The sequence below is a fragment of the Gopherus evgoodei genome, chromosome 22 (assembly GCF_007399415.2).
Source record: "Gopherus evgoodei ecotype Sinaloan lineage chromosome 22, rGopEvg1_v1.p, whole genome shotgun sequence".
NCBI classification, from domain to species: domain Eukaryota; kingdom Metazoa; phylum Chordata; order Testudines; family Testudinidae; genus Gopherus; species Gopherus evgoodei.
The window spans coordinates 7,378,299-7,400,011 of record NC_044343.1 but is presented as its reverse complement, the minus strand read 5'-3'; the positions used below and the strand labels follow the sequence as shown (position 1 = coordinate 7,400,011).

At 47.5% G+C, this 21,713-nt stretch overlaps 1 protein-coding gene across 17 annotated transcripts in view; it reads right to left on the bottom strand.

The window, feature by feature from the left end:
* PTPRS (protein tyrosine phosphatase receptor type S) overlaps positions 1–21,713 on the bottom strand; it is a 247,104-nt gene that overhangs the window by 93,621 nt on the left and 131,770 nt on the right. For all 17 annotated transcript variants that reach the window (XM_030540232.1, XM_030540234.1, XM_030540233.1 and 14 more), the window contains exons 3-4: positions 14,567–14,712; positions 13,259–13,400 (exon numbers count right to left, since the gene is read on the bottom strand). In XM_030540232.1, coding sequence (XP_030396092.1) covers positions 13,259–13,400; positions 14,567–14,712 — 288 coding nt within the window. The remainder of the gene's footprint in view (positions 1–13,258; positions 13,401–14,566; positions 14,713–21,713) is intronic.

The following is a 21,713-nucleotide window of genomic DNA, read 5'->3' as shown; positions in this document are numbered from 1 at the left end:
TTTCTGTATTGGAATATAGAAACCAAATTAAGGGACTGAGCTACACCAGGAGGCCGAGCTGTGGCTGGGTATCGCAGCGGTCTCTGAGCAGCATGCATTCCTGCAGCTCATATCTGCTGCACTACACAGGCCCATCCAAGAGTGAGCTCAGGACAAAGATTCAGCCTGGGAACTGCTTTGCCTATGCCCACTTCAGCCAGGCTTTTAATGCTTTCCCTTCCCCTTTTTAAGCAGGCCGTTGCATGCTGTTAAAGTAGCCAATGTCTGATTGGCTGAAGATGACATCATTATTGATTACTGCATGCATTCAGTTTCCTGGTGATGCTACTCCACCAGGCTCAAACCCGAATCTGTTAATTTCACAAACCAGTTAATCCGCAGAGAGAATAGCCCTCTTGACTGGCAGGGTGCGCGTGTGAGTGTAAGTGTGTGCATGCGTTGGGGAAGGCCTGGTACAACTATTATTACTGAGTGTTTCTAATTAAACAAAAATGTTAATCTTGCAGCACATTGTGCAGAATTCCTCTGAGTTTAATTAAACAACCGCGGCTAGAGTCGTGATCAGATTTGAGGATCAGATCAGCAGAGGAAGCATCTCCAAACACAGCATTTTCCACTGATTCAAGTGCTCGGATTTCCTTCCTTCCAGGAAAGAGAGACTGTTCTTCATCCCTTAACAATTGGATTCCCTACAATAATGCAATCAGCTCAATCCCCAAAAAGACATGAACATACCCCTCTTCCCAGTTGCCAGACACCAAACCACACCTGCTACAAACTGCCTGGCTTGGACTGCGAGTTCTATTTCTAAAAGTAGTCCAGGCATCTCCAAGAACAGAAGCCTCATGATGCGAGATGAAGAAACCTGGAGGACACCTCTGGGCAGATGTCTGCAGCTGACTCACATTGGCTTTGTAGGGAAACATTTCCAGGTGTTGCGCTTGCTACATTATTAGAGTCTCCCAAGCACCTTGTTCATACCTGCTCTTGGATTTAATGGTTTTAAAGGCCTCCCCTGGGGAAAAGCTGGTGAATTACCTCAAGGCCACTGAACAAAGTAGCGTGAGAAAGTGCAGGGGATAGGAGAGAGTGCTTCAGTATTCATTTATAATAAATCCTACCAGCGCACAGGCTCTGCGCTGGGGGAAAAAATACATCAAACCGTCTGGGGCGCATGCGCTCACACGCACACAATCATACAAATAACACCGAGGTCACCGACTAGAAAGCAAAAGCACTCGCCGACGCCGTCTCCTTGTCGCTCTGGAAGGTGGCAGCTCTGTGCTGAGATAATTAACTGTACTGGAAATGAGGATGAGGAAGAGAGATAAAGCGGGGGTTGCTGCTGCTCTTTTCCCCAGGGTTGGCACGGTTGTTTAATCATTTAAAAGATGCATGTGCTATGTATTAAATGTTATGCTGAAGCAACATGAAGGATGCATAGTCAAGCACCTGGATGCCAGGAAATGCATAAGTGAGAGTACCCGTTGCCTTCCTCTACAGACATCCAGATGTCAGAGTTGGACACGTTAATAAACTAAGCCTCACATCAACACCTCCCCCCCCCCAGGATTATCACCATTGCAGAAGCAGGGGCAGAGAGCAGAAGCGACTTGTCCAAAAATCACACCAAAAGTCGACAGCAAAGCCAGGAAGAGAAGAACCCAAGTCTGCTGAGTCCCATTCCTGTACCTTGCTCATAAGGCCATGAGAACCCAGAACGAGCTCTTGCGTATGGGTGCATGATATGCCTTTGATACGCTGATCCAATACGATTTCTCTTTGTACTTCATCCAGTGCACTAGATGTCCCAATAACTATCATGTGGGTGAAACGAGACAATCACTGTGCTCTAAAATAAGCGCACACAGAAAAATGATAAAAAGGTAAAAAACCCCTGTCCCCCGCAGACCAACACTTTCACAGAATGATCCCTCAGTCCTCCTCCTCAGAGAAAACCTGCCCAACTCCTTCAGAAGATGAGTTTTAAATTCATAACTCTGCTAGACACCAAAAATAATGGATTTAATAAGACACTAGATTTATGGCTCATTACTATAATCTGTAACACACTAACCCTCCTTTGTCTCACAACTGTAGAGATGTTACTTGCCCACTTCAGCTTGAATGGTCTCTTGCAACATGTGTTATCTCCTTATCTGTTCCACTCTTGTATTTAGCTGTGACACTGCGTTTGCCTAGACAACAACTAGACACTCGCGTCTGGCCCGTGCTAGCCAACTTGAGCTTGCGAGGCTCGGGATGTGGGGCTGTTTCACTGCTGTGTAGACTTCTGGGTTCGGGCTGGAGCATAGGCTCTAGGATTCTGCAGGATGGGAGGGTCCCTGTAATTATATAATTGAAGACTATCTTAAGGCACAGTTGTGTGTCCAACCTTCAATTTCATATATTCTGACTAACAGTTTAGCTACAGAACCATAACACTTCATTATGTTGTATTCGTTTCCTAGGTTTTTGGGTTTTTTAAGAGACAGAAAAAAAAACAGGAGACCACACCATTTTATAATGGACAAGACCAGCCAGCAAAAGCCAACTGGTGCCTAGCAACGCTATTAGAAACTTGCATGCTTGTAGACAAAGGGCACAAGTCTGATGGCTTGAATCTGCTATTGCAGCACTGCAGGCTAAGCATGTCTTTCTATACCTACGCATCATTTTTAGAATCAAGATTGAAATAAAGCATATCTTTTACAAAAACATCCAAACAGGAATTATTTCAGGGAAGTTCTATGGCCTATGTTATACCAGAGGTCAGGCTAAATGACCACAGTGGTCCCCCTCTAGCCTTGGAATGTTTGAATCTATGAACTAATTTTCTTCTGACTTGGCTTAATTTGTAGGTCAATTCAAGATCTACCAAACAAGTTAATTTTGAAGAAAATCTGGTGAGAGCTTTAAAGTTAGTGAAGCAATTTAAAAACAAAAAATGCAAACTTCATTCTTTTTAAGTGTGCCCCCTTCGGACTCAACACTTTCAACTGTGCATTCAAAACTGAAAGTAGTATTTATTTATTTTCACTGCATGGGCATAGACATGAGTGGGCCACGGCTCACCCAAATCTGAGCCTGTGTGAATGCAGACGTCAACTTCTATCAGGTTGTGGATCAGGAACCCCTAAGCTAAAGAGTAGGCTCTCAGCCTATCTGTGGAACGCCATGGGTGGCAGGGAACAGAGAAGCAGCCTGCCTTGCCCGTCGCTGCCTCTGCCCAGAGCTGCAAACTTCTCCCAGCCCTGGACAAATTTGGCGAGAGCTGGGCCCTGTGTAGGTGCCAATCTGCTTCTACTGCCCTGGCGTAATCATGCCTGCCAATAGGACTATGGAGATCACTCCTCCTCATTGGCCAGTCCAGCACCCAGGCTCCATGCACTCAAATCCCTTCTCTGCACCCAGTTACCCCTATAAAATCCTGCCTCTCAGAGATTTGCTACGATGTCCAATCTCTGGTCATTGCCCATCCACCATAAATTGGGTCTCACCCAAATTTCCACTCCCAGCTTCACCAGTCACTGCTTTGTTGATCTCAAAAAAAAGGCAGACGGGATTTTGCTTGAGCCTTCCACACACCCACACTGGGCATTACCTTTGGGTAGGGATCACGTGTAGAAAACTTCAGCACAGAAGGCAACTGTTTAGGACAATTACAAATACCTGCAAAAAACAAGGTGTTGCAATGGAGAGAGTTTTGCAACCTTGCTTATAGCAGGTTCTCACAGGCTTCCCTAATAGTAATAAGAAAGCTCAGATTTATATAGCCATTGTGACAAAGTTCCTCCTCTACCTTAGTGGTCCTGCGCTTATTGGCGGATTTGTTCACCTCAGTGATCTTCCCCTCTTGTGGAACCCACAGTCTGGGTCAGCTCCCCCTGTGTCTGACCAGGAGTTGGGAGGTTTGGGGGGAACCCAGGCCCGCCCTCTACTCCGGGTTCCAGCCCAGGTCCCTGTGGATTGCAGCTGTCTATAGTGCCTCCTGTACCAGCTGCATGACAGCTACAACTCCCTGGGCTACTTCCCCGTGGCCTCCTCCAAACACCTTCTTTATCCTCACCACAGGACCTTCCTCCTGGTGTCTGACAACGCTTGTCCTCCTCAATCCTCCAGCAGTACACTCTCTCACTCTCAGCTCCTTGCCTTCTTGCTCCCAGCTCCTCACATACGCTCCTTCTCCTCTGGCTCCTCTCTGCCTGACTGGAGTGAGCTCCTTTTTAAACCCAGGTCTCCTGATTAGCCTGCCTTGATTGGCTGCAGGTGTTCTAATTAAAGTAGCTATCTCTACTGCCTCCTAGAAAGATCTTAATTGGCCCCAGGTGCCTTGATTAACCTGGAGCAACTGCCATTTGGTTACCAGGGTACTAGGGATTTGTTTAGCCTGGGGCTAACAAACCTGTTTCTCAGTACTTTACTGTAGCCATCTGGCCTTGGCCCATCACACCATGTTCATCTCAAAGTTTTCCAAAGTACAGCCATGGTTGTAGCCAGTACACAGTGTTGTACAAGTTGTAGGGGCAGGGGAATTTTATCCTCGGACACGTACAGGGTCAAACATCTACTTTTACAAGATCCATATGGAGGGAATGGAAGGTTTTTTTTGTTGTTTTGTTTTTTTCAAGTTGCACCTAAAAGCTACACACAAAAGGGTGAACTGCATGGAACTCAATGTATCAACTGCTGCAGGGCGAAGGATGAAATTGATCCTGTTGGGATTTAATCCCTTGATTCCTAGGAGTCTGGGTTTACACTACCCAGCCAATTCCCCTCCATCCTGTAGAAGCATAAAGAAAATCCTTGAGCAGACTGCCAGCGTGGATGCTGGAATGAATGGCTGTGAAAAGTACAGTCCAATTCCAGCTTTAAGAAGTCATGCATACCAGGCCCATGTATGTCTGGGAGAGGACACAGCCACTCGACAGAGAATTGCCTTCCTCTTGATCCTGCTCTCTGGCCATCAGTTCCAATTTCTTTGTGTGTATGCATACATGGCTCTCTGCCCACAGCATCCTTGCTGGAGAGCTAACATCTCTGTCCAGCTACTTCCTTCCCTTTTAACCAGCCTCCCTCTCTCTCTCTCTCGACCCAGCTCCTTCCTCTCTGTGGTTCAAATTCTCAGAGTATTTCCCAGAGCTCCAGGGCTTCTGCCTCGTGGGTTCGAAAATATTTACCAGACCTCTGCTCTGGACAGCTCCAGCTAAATTTAAGCCCTGTCTCAAAGCTAACCCCAGATCCTTCCCCAATGCTTTTCCTTGTTCCTTCCTAATTAACTTCCTCAGCTACCCCTCTCCCTGCACCCCCTCTTCATTGAACCTCTTCTGCTCCTCCCAACATCAGCGTCTTTCTCTCTCTCCCCCTCAATTTCACAGTCTGTCCTCAACATAGCCACCAAGCCTGCTGCCTCCTGATGGTGAAGGGCAGTTAGACAGACAGTTGCATCAGGTACAGAGCAGCCACCCACCCCAAGCTGCTGCTGAACTTGATGGCATGAGGCCGTCTGAATGTGCTGTGCATTTGCCCAGCCTGCTGTAGCAAATATCTGTCCCTGGTTACTCCTCCTGTGCTGTCTGAAGAAGGGGATGGAAAAATACAATCTGCTTATGCGGGGGGGGTGGAGGGGGGAAAGGGGGGAATCCTCCCGTGTATGTGGAGCCTAGAGAAACTCCACAGGCTGGAAGTGGGGTGCTTATGCCAACCAACCACCTTCCCTTTTCTATAGGCTTCCATGAAGAATGTCAGCAGCTGCAGTCGTCAACTGAAAAACACTTCCATAACCTCCCCCATTTCTCTTGCTTTCTCCACACCCTGCAGGATCAGCTTTGCAGGCACAAACTCCGGCCACGTGGGGAAAAGCAGCCACTCTTGAGAATCATAGAATCATAGGGTTAGAGGGACCGCAAGGGTCTTATCTTGAGTTCTCCCAAGGCTCTGATCCCTTGGGAAATGGAGCAGGAAAGAGAAACCAGCCAGCCTGGCTCGAGTCAGAAAGACACTCCTGGAAGTTGAATGGTACCCGCTATAGGGTCTGCCCCTGTTGAGTTCTTCTGCTCCTGATGTGTCTTTGCTTCCTGCTTTTGACCAAAGGGACACCACCTCTTATCTGCTGGGCACAGCTTTCAAGACATGAGGAGCTTCAGGGGTCTGATCCTGGGGCAGCTGATTCCCAAGTGTATAGGCAAAGGGGGCTACCTCTGACCCCTGAAGCACCAATGAGGAGAGTGCCCTCTCTTTCTGTTCCTCTGACTGCCTGCACAGGTGCTACGGTAACCCTGTAACATGACATGAACGTGCACACACGTGTATGTGAGCAAGGCTATGACAATGGAGCCGGCACGCTGCAGAATGACTGCTACCCCATTCCCGCATGGCCCGTCAAAGCCAGGCCCCGTGTTCCCACACTCAACGGCGCACTAGAGTAGCAGCTTCTGCAAGTGACAGACCACGTATGTTCTGTGGGTGAGAAAGACAGGAATGAGGGACACAACAAGGGAAGAGGAGGAGAGGACAGGTGAGGTGGGGAGGGAAGAAGGGGTGAAAGGAGAGGGAGGCGGAGGAAAGGAGAAATAGATGCCAGCATGCTATCTTTCAGAGTCTCTCTGTGATTGTAGAGGTTAATGGATTCATGCTTTGTCCTTTTAACTCTCCCAACACTTACAAACGGGTCTGGCTCAGGGTAAAGAGAAGTCAATCTCTGCTGTCTGAAAGCCAAGGAAAGGTCAGGAGAAGAATAACTTCAACTGAGGAGAGAGGAGGGCGGTGGGGAGGGGAGAGAAATCTATAAACAACCTGCAGCTCTGTCTGCCTCCCAGGCTTCCAGCATTCCCACTCAGATTTCATTAAGTGAGGATCCAAGCTACCCTCACACCAGCCAGCTAATACAGGCACCTAACAAGGTCCGGTGGGCGCAGACAGCTAGAGCTTGCTGAGAGCAGCACCCCGCAGGTATGCTGGAAAGGTTCCGGTAGTAATGGGGCTCTGCTGGGCCTGGCTACACACGGAATGAGTCAGGCAGACAGGAGAGGCAAACTCCCGTTTTGTCGTCGGTCTCGCTGACTGACACTTATCTGATGCCGGTACCTGAGGAGCCGCTGTCACACGGGTGCATGCGAGGAGCCTCGCTGCCAAGTGCAGCTCATTACCTGAATGATGCAGCTCCCCTGTCGGAAACAGCACGCTCCTATTGCTGGGGCAATCCAGAGGCTTTGCTAGTACCAGGACTGCAGGACAAATGCTCTCTCTGCTGCTTCCTCTTAAGCTCGAGTCGTGGAAACCTCTTCCTCAGGAACTATTACAAAGGTACCTTCCTCAGGAATCATCACAGCTCCCCAGAAATGAGTGGCAGCCTACTGAACACAGCTCCAGACCGCTCTGTGGCACCCAGAGACAGGCTCGGTCTTGTCAGAGAGCAGCCTTCCTAAGTCGTGATGCCACAGATTCTACAGGGAGGGACAACCTGCCACATGTCACTGATGGGAGGTTAAGTGCCACTCTGTGAAGAAATGTAGGAGTGACATGGAGACTCGGAGACATCTGCATGAAGGGTGCTGGGCGGGTGACAGAGACAAACAGGATGGTATGAATGGCGTCAGGCGAGCAGCACGGACACAACTGCACAAAGGATGTTGGGTGAGCAGCACGGAGACACCTGCACGAAGGAGGCCAGTTGTGATTGAGCCATGGATCTGTCTATTTCAAAGACAGCTGGCATTTAACAACAGGCGGCCACCAGCTGGACAGCAGGAGGGTGCTCTCTATCACAGGTGGAGGTGCTTTGCTACGTGAGCTTTGTGTTAGGTCTTTGTTCATCACAGTAAACCAGGGACCTGTGCATAAATTCAGCTCACCAAGTCACACTAGAGAACAGGATGACTGGCTCCTTACACACCTAACTGTAAATCGCAGGAAAAAAGCTGTGTGATCTTGGGGGACTTTAATTTGAGTGACATATGCTGGAAGTCTCATGCTGCAACACAAGGGAATTCTATATTAGACCTTGTCTTGATAGATAAAGAGGGTCTGACCACAGACCTAAACATTAATGGCAGCTTAGGTAATCATGACTTGATTACATTTATAATATGCAATCAAAAAAGAGTCCAGAACAACAATAGCTGAAAACAATAAAAGCTGAAAATGATTATGAGTTGAATCAGCTTGGAAGAAGAATTTAATCAGAACATTGTGCATGGTAATTCAGAATTGTTTAAGAACACTTTACTAGATGCCCCAAAAGTCATAATTGAGGAAGAAGGCTATACTGGTTAAAAAACTTAAGAGGCTTAGAGGGGAAGTGAAGGCAGCTACAAATTAAAAAAACAACAACACCCCATAACAAATGGAAGGATGGGGAAGTTGATAGCAAGTAATATAAATCAGATGTTAGGAACTGTAGAAAATTGATAAGGGAAGCAAAGGGACACAAGGAGAAATTTATGGTCAGCAGAGTTAAGGACAATAATAAGTTTTTAAAGTACATTAGGAGTAAAAAGAATCCTAACAATAGCATTGGTCCATTACTAGATTGTTCTGTATTTGGGAAAAATTATGTAGTCATCATTTGATGGTGAGAACACTCTTTCCATTCCACTTGTATCTCTGGAGGATGTTAAACAGCAGCTACTAAAATTAGACATTTTAAAAATAACTTGCATCCAAGAGCTTTAAAAGAGTTGGCTGAGGAGCTCACTGGACTGTTAAGGTTGCTTTTCAATAAGTCTTGGAACTACGTGTCAATATTTAACAAGGGAAAGGGGGTGATCTGAGTAATTATAGGCCTCTCAGTTTGACACTGATCCCAGGCAAGATAATGGAGTAGCTGATTTGGGACTAAATTAATAAAGAATTAAAAGATGGTAATGTAATTAATGTCAATCAACATGGTTTTATGGAAAATAGAGCCTGTCAAACTAAACTGATTTTTTTAATGAGATTACAAATTTGATTGATAAAGATGATAGTGTTGATATAACATACTTAGACTTCTGTAAGGCATTTGACTTGGCAGCACACGACACTTTGATTAAAAAACTAGAACAATATACAATTAACAGGGCATACATTAAATGGATTAAAAGCTGGCTAACGAATGGGTCTCAAAATGCAATTGTAAACAAGGAATCATCACTGAGCAGTGTGTTTCTAGTCAGGTCTCAGAGGGATTGCTTCTTGGCCCTACGCTATTTCGCATGATTATAAATGACCTGGAAGGAAACAAAATCATCCCTGATAGTGTTTGCACATGACACAAAACTGGGGGAGTGGCAAATAACGAAAAGGACAGATCACTGATATAGAGCAATTTGGATTGTTTGGTAAACTAGATGCAAGCAAATGATGTGTGTTTTAATATGGGTAAATGTAACTGTCTACAGCTAGGAACAACGAACGTCGGCCACACTTTCAGGATAGGGGACTCTATCCTGGGAAACAGTGATTCTTCAAAAGATTTGCGGGGGGTGGCGGATAATCAGCTGAATATGAGCTCCCAGTGTGACACTGTGGCCAAAAGAGGTAATGCATAAATGGAGAAGCTCAAGTATGATTGGAGAGATTATTTTACCTTTGTATTTGCCACTGGTACAGCCACTGCTGGAATACTGTGTCCAGTTCTGGCATCCATAATTCGAGAAGGAGGTTGATAAATTGGAGAGGGTTCACAGAAGAGCCAAGAAAATGATGAAAGGATTAGAAAACCTGCCTTACAGTGATAGATTCAAGGAGCTCAGTCTATGTAGTTTAACAAAGAGAAGATTCACGGATGACTTGATTAATCTATAAGTATCAAATATTTGCTAATGGGCTCTGCAGTGAAGCAGAGAAAGGTATAAAACAATCCAAAAGCAGGAAGTTGAAGCTAGCCAAATTCAGACAGGAAATAAGACACACACTTAACAGTGAAGGTCATTAACATTTGGAACAATTTACCAAGGGTCTTAGTGGATTTTCCCTCACTGGCAATTTTTACATCAAGATCGGATGTTTTTCTAAAAGATCTGTTCTAGGAATTATGCAGGGGCAGTTCTCCAGCCTGTGTTATTATACAGGAGGTCAGACTACATGAGAGGTTCTCAAAGTGGGGTGTGTGGAATTTATTTGGGGGGAGGGGAGCATACAGGAGGGCGTGAGAAACTTTAGGAGGAAAAAAAAACCACCTTACTGTGCACAGCGACGTGCACAACAATACAAATTTGGCCGCTTTTGGAGGGGCACTTTGTATGTGTGCCTCCTGTCGCTGGAGGAGCTTGCTCTCCCCCGGCGACCAGAAGAGCTGGCTCTCTGTCTGTGGTCCCGGGGCCGGACGAGCTATCTCCTGCCCCAGCCCCAGAGTTCTGCGCCCCGGTTGATTGCAAGGGGGGGCATGCCCTCCCTTGCTCTGACCATGCATGTTTTACTCACAGCAATGAATAACTAGCCAAGCTGATTCCTCCAGACATATCAGATCCCCACATGGAGTTCTGCATTTGTCTCTAGATGGCACTGGGCATTTTGACGGATTTCTGCAAAGCTTGCCTAGCATTATGCAAAGTCATTGCCATCTGAACGTGAATCCGTTTGCTACAACACATTGTGCACGTTTAATTGTAAGCACGGACCACAGTCGCAGCTTTGCTTTCACTCTCATCACAATGGATTGTTGGCTCATTCGTGCAACAGGAAAAAAACAAACAAACCTCAAGTGAAAAAACAAGAGTTGAAACGGATTCAAGTGACGCACCACCACTGCATCCATCGGTATATGTACGTGTGTGTGGTGGGAGGGGTAAGAGTGTAAATTACCACAGCCACAAAGAAGGGGGGCATGATCCAAAAAGTTTGAGAACCGCTGGACTAGATGATCACAATGGTCCCTTTTAGCTTAGGCATCTATGAATTAGGAACTTGCTCATGGGTCATTCAGCAAAAGGACTTTAAAAGTTACCGGAAGGAATCCTTTGCAGCTGACAGAGATTCCTACAGACTGATGGGCTGGGAGCTCGTATGTCATGCTCTGCCTGAGACTGGCTGGGAACTCCTCAACTTATCACTAAAGATGCAGAAACAGCTGCTCAACCAGTGCTCCTACCGGAAGTACCCAGACATCCAACACATTCCTACAGCATTTCCTCTTGGGAGCTCCCCACCCAGGCAGTGCTCCCACTCCTTCCCTACAGCAACACCTGCTGGGAACGCCCTCCCAGCTAGTGTACACACCATTCTCTATAGGGCCTTCCCATCAGGGTGATTTACAAGACATTCTTGTCTGAACCAAGAATCCCATACCTCTCCTCCCTAAAAGTGGGTTCATTCCCGTTACCAGGTTGGCTGTGTTCCGTGCTGTAGCGGTTTTAGATTTCTGGGACTAATAAATAACCACCCAGTAGGCAGGAAACATCTGGAGGTATCAAAAGCAGGAGAATAACGACAGCAGGCCCTGCATCTCCCCCCGGCAGTCCCCAACACACACACTGTGCTCACAGAGAATGTTTCAAACAGATGAAACGTAACAAGAGTCCATAGACATATCCCTTACAGTGGGGACTGGTACAAGAGAATGAAAGGCAGATGGCGTCTTGAGGGAGAATGTGGCATAAGCCAGAGATTCTCAACCTTTTACTTTCTGAGACACCTCCTTCCCCCCAACATACTATAGAAACTCCATGGCCCACCTGTTCTGCCACAACTGTTTTTTCTATGTATGACCCCCCCTGAAACCTGCTCATGGCCCCCACAGTTGAGACCCACTGGCGTAGGCAAAGGCAAGAAGGGGCCCAAGGGAGAACAGGGAAGGGAGTTACCCAAAAGAGGGAGGGAGGGACCTGGACAAGGAAAGAGAGCTGGAGCGGAACCTGTCCCGCCGGAGCTCAGCCCACTACATCAAATGACAGGTGCTCTCCTGGGTCCCTGGATGACAGGGATTAGATTTCAGAGGAGAAAGATGGAGCCTTCCTGAGCTGTCCATAAACGTCCTGAGAAGGGAGTTTCCATGGGGCAGAAGAGAACAGGGCCGAGACAGAAAGGCCACCTGAAACATCTGAGGGAGGAAAGGAGCAGGCAAGAGCGAGGATGTCCCAACACAGCCCCGTCTACGCTGAGATAGCTGGGCACAGCTCCTGCACCATGCTCCCACCACGGGGAGGCAACTGAGGAGAAACGCTGCCACGGGTGCTGGGGAACATAGTCAGGAAGTGATGAGCTTCTCCCACCCAGCTGCAAACAGAGCCACTCCCAACAAGCTGCCCTTAATATAATGCCCCGGGCAGGTGAGGTACACTCCTAGGGCTGCTGACCAGAATCAGCGATGCTCAGGGAGCAGGCAAAAGGTGGGCATTTGTGCCTCAGCCCCACTGCTCATAAGAACATAAGAATGGCCAGACTGGGTCAGACCAAAGGTCCATCTAGCCCAGTATCCTGTCTTCTGACAGTGGCCAATGCCAAGTGCCCCAGAGGGAATGAACAGAACAGATAATAATAGAATTATAGAATATCAGAGTTGGAAGGGACCTCAGGAGGTCATCTAGTCCAACCCCCTGCTCAAAGCAGGACCAATCTCCCAATCATCAAGTGATCCACCCCTTGTCGCCCATTCCCAGTTTCTGGCAAACAAACAGAGGCTAGGGACACCATCCCTACCCATCCTGGCTAATAGCCACCAATGGACCTATCCTCCAGGAACTTATCTAGTTCTTTTTTGAACCCTGTTATAGTCCTGGCCTTCACAGCATCCTCTGGCAAGGAGTTCCACAGGTTGACTGTGCGTGGTGTGAAAAGAAAATACTTCTTTTTGTTTGTTTTGAACCTGCTACGTATTAATTTCATTTGGTGGCCTCTAGTTCTTGTGTTATGAGAAGAAGCAAACAAGAAGTCCTTATTTACTTTCTCCACATCAGTCATGATTTTATAGACCTCCATCATATCTACTCCCTTAGTCGTCTCTTTTCCAAGCTGAGAAGTCTCAGTCTTATTAATCTCTCCTCATATGGCAGCTGTTCCATACCCATAATCATTTCTGTGGCCCTTTTCTGAACTTTTCCAATTCCAATATTTTTTTTTTTTAGATGGGGTGACCACATCTGCACACAGTATTCAAGATGTGGGCATTACCATGGATTTATATAGAGGCAAGATGATATTTTCTGTCTTAATGTAGAACTGATGGGGAAGAAGAGGGGGCAGGAATGGGGAGCTGAGGCAGCCAGATCTCATCACCCAGAGAGCGAGTATCCTTCACCCTTCCTGCACCGCTGCACCGACAGGCCGGTGTGCTCTTTACCTCGGAGAACGGTGAGCTTAGCATGGACAGTGATCTCCCCGTGAGCATTCTGGGCGACGCACTCGTAGACATTCTCGTCCCTGGGAGTCCGGAGGGGCTGGATCCTCAGGACAGCACCCGCGCTCTCATCAAATTCAATGGTCTGAGACAGAAAGGAAGACAGAGTGATTGAGTACAAGGCCCGAGCATGCTCAGTCTTGCCCACACAGGGGGCAGCTGCACACATCGGTCCGGATACAGCGGTTCCCCCTTCCTGCCCTTTCTTCTCCTCCATCAGTTCTGCATTTCCCCCTCAGGACCTGCCCCAATGCTCACGGGACTGAATCGCACCTGACCACCCCGCCCCCTTCATTCAACCCCCCCGCTCAGCCAAAAGACCCAGAACACCAGTGGAAAGATGAGCCTTTGCAGGAGCATGGGGAAGTGGAGACAGGTCATAAAAACAAAATAAAAAATTCAAGCCCCCTCTTTACCCCATCTGCCCAATGAGCAGACGACAGAATATCCCTCCCAACCCACAGCCAGCTAGCAGGATAGCGGACCCACTGTGGGCCAAGACTAAGGGTGTCAATATATGACTACTACCCTCTCCTGGCCCTGCCACACACTCTTATTTAGATATTACAAATAAATTGGGTCTGGCCAAGTATGCCAGTAACGCTCACCCTGGGCTGTGGTAAACCTTAAAAAAAAAAAACCCAAATGGGCAGGGATAAGGGAGGTGTATTTAAAGAGCTGGCGGAGCTGGAGAAACGTCAGATTAAAAGGGCCAGTCCAGCTTGTGTTTCTTGGTGGAGAGGAAGAAGCAGCTTTATAATAATATACACTTAAAAAGAAGCAACAAATTTGCCTGGTCTCCTCTCATTTTGCAAAAATCACACAGCTTAAGCCTCCCAGCTGTTAAAGGCTGAGAACTCAAGTCCCCTGCCCTCACTTCACACACACTTTTATTAACGTCTTAGGGCATTCATGTAAAAAAGCTGCTTTATGCCTGCTTTGCTCTTTTTACATACTTAGACGCACAATAATGTCGACATGCCAATCAGCGATGTGATGATGACAGCCTGTGTCAATGTACCTGAGCTAAGTCTGATCTAGCTAGCTCCAGTAACAACGGCAGTGAAGCTGGAGCAGCATGGACTGCAGCCCGCGCTGTTTGCTCAAGTACATACCTAGGGTCCCAGGTGGGCTTGTAAAGACCATGCTGCCGTGCCTAGATCAAAGCTAGCTCAGATATGTTTATACCTGCTGCAGTCACACCTCTGACTGCAGCCGTGTGGACACACGTACTTCCAGGCTGTCTCTTACCTCAAATCTCTGCGAGTTCACTTTCTTCCCCTTCTTGTTCCAGGTGACTCGGGGCTTGGGATCCCCAGTTGCTTGGCATACAAAAGAAGCCACGCCTCCTGACACACCAATTTGGTCCACTGGTTTTTTAATGAACTCGGGGGGACCTTTAAAAAACAAAACAAAAACAGTAGACAAGCCCTTGTAAATAGCAGTCATAGTTAATAAAAACCCAATATTGCTGATACTATTACAGCTATCTGCCTCCGAGCATCCCAAACCAAATGAAGCCTCCCAGTACTGCTGGCAGGGGAGTTTCCATCAGCTCTGTTTTATATATGGGGGAACCGAAGCACAAAGAGATTAAGACCCCCATCCTGCAATCAAATACTTGTGTTTAAGCAGAGTTTCGTTGACTTCAAAGGGAGTCCGCATAGATTCACGAGTCCAGCCACGCAGCTCCAATGGTGGGATCAGGGGCAAAAGTCACTACCAGAGCTGGGGAGTTACCATGGAGCCTGTCAAAACACTAGTTTCCAAGGAGACACCTTCCTTGGTGCTGCCGGGCCCCTCAGTTTCCAAAGGTGGCACCTGCTTCTTTGTTCCATGGCTGCATTACTCTTTTTCTGTGACTTAAAAGACAGAACTCAAATGTCCCGTGAAACTTTACACCAACCCATTGGCGTATCTCTATATACAATGCTATAACTGGGAGCACACAGAGCCCCTGGAATAGGGGGAGCACCTAGGAGGGGAATAGGGGTGCACCCAGAGCCTCTGGCATAGAGGGAAACGGAGGATGCTAGCATGGGAGAGAGGGCACACAGCGGTGAATGAAGAGAAACTAGGTGGGCATGGGGGAAAAAGGATGGGGAATAGGGGTTCACCCAGATCCCTTGGGCATGGGGGACACTGCTATGGAGGGAATGGGGGGCACACAGAGCCCTTGCCATAGAGACAATGTAGGACAATCGTATGGGGAGGGAGGAGGACATGGTACGTGGCAGAAGGAATGTTGGGGACACACAGAGCCCCTGGCATCCAGAAGAGGGTGGGGATGAGGTGCAGGGAGTCCCTAAAAAAAAAGAGGGAAATGCGAGGGTGGAGGGATGCAAAGAGACCCTGGTGTGTGCAACATGCTTAGCCTACAGAAGCTAGGAAGCATGCGACCTATTTTTGTGTCTGTGCGCGTGTATGTGTATTTTCACACACACACACACACACACACACACACAGGAAAAGTGATCTGACAATGTAGAGCAACAAACCAAATTCATCACCACTTGAAACAATCAAGTTGTCAAAACTGAGTGCACAGCCAGAGTTTGCAGACTGCTCCTGCAGCTTTCCCCCCAGCAAGAGACTCTGCAGGCTTTGAAACCCAAAACCAGGAGATCTGCGCAGCTCAGAGAGGACTCCAAAAGCCCCTCAAACGCCTCTCACATCCAGCTGCTCAGAGATGCAGGGATGCCTGGGAAAAAGAAAAAAAAAAACCCACTCACATCTGCGGGCTGGGTTTTATCCAGCAGGGACCTGACACTCCAACCTTTAGCAACTCCTTCCCTAGTCAGTGACTTCCCTCCCAGCCTGACAGGCCTTCAAGTGCAACTCTGGAGCAAGAGAGAGAGGGGAAGACTGGGCAAACATTACAAACAAGAAAAGAGTCAAGGGGCTTCTGGCGGGAGGAGGGCTAGACAAGGAGGAGTCTATCTAGAGTAGTGGTTCTCAACCTTTGTGGACTGCAGCGTTACCTGGGCCATAGGTTGAAAACCACAGCACTTCTCCCCCCCACTCCACCGCTATGCACAGCCCAACCCCGGATCCTGCTGTAGGGGGCCAGGCAGCAACCCAGGCCCTGGATGGGCCCCACTGCCCTTCAGCACATAGCTGGGCCACAGGTTGAGAGCCACTGATCTAGAATCTCCCAAAGAGGCCTTCCTTCCATGTCCGTTCCAGCTCTAACCTGCTCTCCCAGCATAGTTTCCTCTAGCCTAGTTAGTTTAAAATTGACTGAAATATTTAAATCACAAGGCCACAGCTGTGTTCAAATAAAAATCACTCAGATCATAAAGCTGCCGTCTGTTATTCTTGTGGAAGTAGACCACACGACTGTGAAATGTGCATATTTATATGTACATATTCAGGGTCTATAAAGCAAGATGCAGACAGCCTACAAAATATATATATATATATATATATATATATATATATATATATATATATATATATATATATATAAAACAAAAAAAAAAGAGCTTCAGAAGAGGGGGAATGGGAGCCCAGGAAAAGTCCCCAGTGAATTGCAGTGATCTAATGTGAGGAGGAAGTGCCCTCTTCTCTTTCCCAGCTCCGTCTCCTTGCTGGGAGACTGATATATAAATAAAAGTGTGTGTAATGGAATCAAGTGTTTGTTTCCATGCTGGAGGTAAATACAATTTGTTTGAGCTGTTTATGTCCTGCTGAATGCTGTGTGCACAAGCATTAGATTTATAAATATCTAAATCTATATTTAGAGAGGTCACAGAGTTGCTTTTGCACTGTTACAGCTCAAGGTTGTCAGAAAGTCCTTTTGGAAACTCCTGCATTCAAGAATTTGTCATTTGCTTGTAAAAATCTGCTCTGGGCTAAAACTTAAATGCACAATCTCTGCCCAAGGCCTTATCACTCCCCCGTCCCCCCTGCCTCCCGAGTTAAAATCTGAAAAGTCCACACAGGTCAATTTTTGAGCTGTACCAGAATAGCTGAAAAGGTCAAGGGCTTCTTAAAGACATCAAACTTACACACTAGTCTTAGAATCAGATTCTTTACTAAAATTAAAAATCTAGCCTGTGCTAATCGTCCATAATATCGACTATTATTTTAGAAGGCAAGTTATTGGAGTAAACTACTGGAGCTAGGACTCTCTGGTTCTACTTCTGGCTCTGAGAGGGGGGTATGATCTAATGGTTACACCAAGAGAACTGAGAACCTGGACTCCTAGGCTCTATTTCTGGCTCCATCATTGAATCATTGTATGCTCACGGGCAAATTGCTTAATCCGTGGCTCAGTTACCCTCATCTGTAATCTGGTAACAATAGTTACCTGCCTTGCATGGCGGCTGTGCTGCTAAATTACATATAAAGCATTCCCTACAAATGGAAAGAACTACAAACTATTAAGCTGGCAAATGAGAGTTAAGGGGGTGAAGAGAAAATGAATTCAAGAGGAGTTACTGTTTCTAAAACTCTGGGTCCCTCAGCTCCAGCATCTGCCTCTAATCTCTGGTAACCACAGCACCCACCCTGATTCCCACACTGGTCACGCAGTTGCCACACACCCCAATCCCAATCAGGCGCATGAAAGTGTTCTCCCCTAGTCATATGAAATAGAAATGAGGCTGCTACAGAATTTCCACATGCTGCACCAGAGAGTCAGAGAATCCAGGGGCTTTGGTGCAGAATTCAGATCCAGCTTGCACCAGAATATGCAAGGTCTTGGTTAGAATCCCTGATATATTGTGTAAATGACTCTGGGAACCTTCATAACACACAGGTGCTATATGAAAGTAAAAAGATATTAGTACAAGCCACCAGAGGGTCTGTATATTTCTTCTGACATGCCAGGACTGTAGTTCCTTGATTTTTTGGGGCATTTTTTTTGGTAGTTATTCTGAGACACTCATTTTTCCAGACATCACTGTTGCATTCGAGGAGATTTTATACAATTTCACCAATCCTCCCAGGTGGTTATAGATGAGTGGACGGAAACACAAAAGCTGTCCCCTCACTGACCTGGTCCTGGAAAGCCATAGCCTGATGCTCCTTGGGAGCCGGGCACGAGGGATTTTATTTTTTCCTCCGTTTGCTGATTTAAAAAACCCAGCTTTTTCTGGGAGAGCCGGAATCAAACAGGAGGGGAAGATGCTTGGATTCAGTGAACCTTCCTATGAGGAAAGGCTGCCTGTGGGGTTTGCTGCCCAAGAGATGAGGCTGCAAACACGCCCGCTGTGCACCTGTGATTTTTTTTTTTCGCACTGCTTAATGGAAAGCCCATCAACCTAAACAGAACCTTCCATTCCAGTGAGGGCCCGCCTACCTCCTACTCACTTCCCGAAAGGAATAGCCAGGGGCAACCCGGACACACTGGACATTGACAGCAGACAGCAACAAAATCTTTCTTTCCTGCTGATTGCGTTTACGTGGAGGCAAGCAGTCCGCCTCCTCCCCCTCTTTTGGAGCGGGATGCCATCCCTCTGATCCTGTCCCCACCCTGCCCCCAAGCCTGTTCTGTTCTTACCTTACAACACACAGGGTGCCTGGCAAGGACATTCTTCCCATCATGGTGCCTCTCTCTCTGTCTGGCTTGACCTGCTCTAGCACTTGTAAGTGGGCTCTTTGTGCCCCTGTTGAGAAGGGAGCTGACCCACATGCAGCATCACCATTTTTGAGCCTGTGTCGGGGCCTTTAGGAAAAAATGGGTTTGGGATCTTCAGCTCATCTCCCAGGCACACGTGGGTTTATGGGACATCTCACTGGAGAGGTATAACAAGATGTCACTTCTGGTGGCCTTAGAGAGTTAAATGACACGATGGTGGGAGCACCACCAACTTCTCTCTCCTTGCCCAGTTCTTTCACGAGGAACCTTAAAGGAAAAGCTCTTAGCTCATCTTTTGCAAAGCCCTTGCAAGAACAAGCCACCTCCTTACGACACATGCAAGCTAAGAGAGTCTGAGGAACTTTGCAGCAAAGAAGAACTGTGGGGAGGCTATCTAATCCTGTAAATCCGAATACCCCACAGGAGGTGCACCATGAGGCATAGTAAGCGATGAACAGGAGAAGAGGACAGCCCAGTATATGCTTGTCTGAAACATCAGAAACTGAAGAAAGAGCAAGAGAGACTGAAAAATCCGAGGTGGTTTAATAAGGCAGGCGGGATTAACATATCTGAACTGACAGCTGAAGGAACAGAATATAGTTGCTGACTCACTCCACCAATCTTGTCTTCCTCTTTCCTGTCAAATCTGGTCCCCAGATGGACACAGCAGCCTGTAGCTGGGATCTTCAAGGGGTAAAGAGGACAAGAGAAATATTTAGCCCAAGAGTGGAGAGTCTTTTGTTTATCAACATAATGGATGCAGCACACGCTTCCTCCACATCATCTCACCAACATACTCCCTCCAGTCATGAGCTGGTGGGACATGCATCCAAGGTGGAGCAGGAAATTTGGTTGCCTCCACTCTGCTGAGGCAGCAAACAGAAGTGCCAGCCTGTGATGAGGGGTTTCGGGGATGTTAGCATCTACCCTGCTTGCTAGAAATTGGATAGTAACCACCAACTCTGTTCATAAAGGTCACCAAACAGCTGACAGAAGGTAATAGCCTTCAGTCACTACCAGCATAGGCTGGATCTGAACCAGTGACTTAGAGCTGAAAAGCCTTTAGAGTTACACACCCCGTACTGATCGTCATAGACAGTGCTATGTGGACGGGAGAGCTCCAACATAGCTGCCGCCTGTTGCGGAGATGGATTGACTGCACTGATGGGAGAAGCTCTCCCATCAGAGGAGTAGCACCTTCACTATAATGCTACAGTAGCACAGCTTTTTAAATGTAGACCTGCCCCTCAGACTAGATGGATTCTCAAAGAAAATCATGCCAACCTTCCAGGTCAATTCTTTGAGATACTCCTAGGCTAAAACTCCCTAGGTGCTAAATCACGAAGGTGGCACGTGAGCTGATTTTCAGTGGCACTCACATTGCCTGGGTCTTGGCCACCGGTCCGGGGGGGGGGCTCTGCATTTTAATTTAATTTTACATGAAGCTTCTTAAACATTTTTAAAACCTTATTTACTTTACATACAACAGTAGTTTAGTTATATATTATAGACTTATAGAAAGAGACCTTCTAAAAACATTAAAATGTATTACTGGCACACGAAACCTTAAATTAGAGTGAATAAATGAAGACTTGGCGCACCACTTCTGAAAGGTTGCCGACCCCTGTGATAGATTATTTGAGAAGACGACAGTTTGGGAGATGTGTAGAGGGCTCGGGAGATAGAAAACAATGGTGCTTTCTCTCTCTCCTATCTACGCTATGCGACCAATATTTCACACCCTCCAGACCAGAATCTGCCCTACGCTGAGGATGTTTGAGTGTACAGCCCCACTCCCCACGGAAAAAGGACTGGCCAAAAGCTGAGGAACACAAGCTTTAAGGAGACCCGTATCTTCTTGCAACCGCCCTCTCAATGGAGGGGAAAGAAACAAGTCCCTAGTTCACCACCACCTCTTCTATGGCTAAAGAACAGGAGGGAGAGGAAACCCATGCCCTGATTTTATTCCCACCCTGGAGCAAAAATCTTTGTCCCCAAACCATCATGGATGCCTTGTATGGAGAGCCCCTCCACTTTTTTTTTTTTGGGGGGGGGGGCAGACATGGGACCTGATACTCTTTTCTGATAGTCATCCATCCCCCTTTCCTTCTCCTGGCAGAGAGGCTCTCCTCCACCCGCCCAGCCCCCGGGTGCCAGCTGAGAATTGTCTCAAGGGCACAGCCCAGGGGAAAGGCTGGAGCTGACAGGAAAACAGAAGCAAAAGGAAGGTCTGGATTGCTCCGTCGCTATAGTAACCGGCCCACGTCTCTTCTCTTTACATAGGCCTGGCTTATTTCCTTTCCTCCTCAGGTGGAAAGTGGGGGGAGTGCGAATCTTTCTAGCGCCGCTGAGGGAAGACGGTACCTCACTCTGCTGCCAGCTTCCTGCTCCTGGGGAAAACCCCTGGCGGCATCAAGGACTGCCCACAGAGAGAGAACAGCAGCACCACCAGCTTGAAGGCAGATTCCCCGGGCAGGCCCCTGGTACTGGGCTGGCAAGGAGAGGCAAAGAGCAGCTGGGGAAGAGAGGAAGGGGGTAGCGCAACCAACCACTTTAAGATGGTTGCCAGCAGCGAGATCTGGCCATGCTCTGTCTGAATCTAACAAGGGACTTTTCAAAACACCCATCTCCTTGTTATTGCTGTTTCCTGTCCCCACGGTTTTATCTCTCCTCTAGCCCTGAGGTGAGGTGGGCAGCTCCAGCTGACTGTAGGCTGGAGAATTCATCTTTGCATCAAGCGTCAGCTCCCTCCATGCCTCTCCGCCTCCAGGAAAGTGCCACAATGGACAACAAGTCAAGACAAACAATTTATTC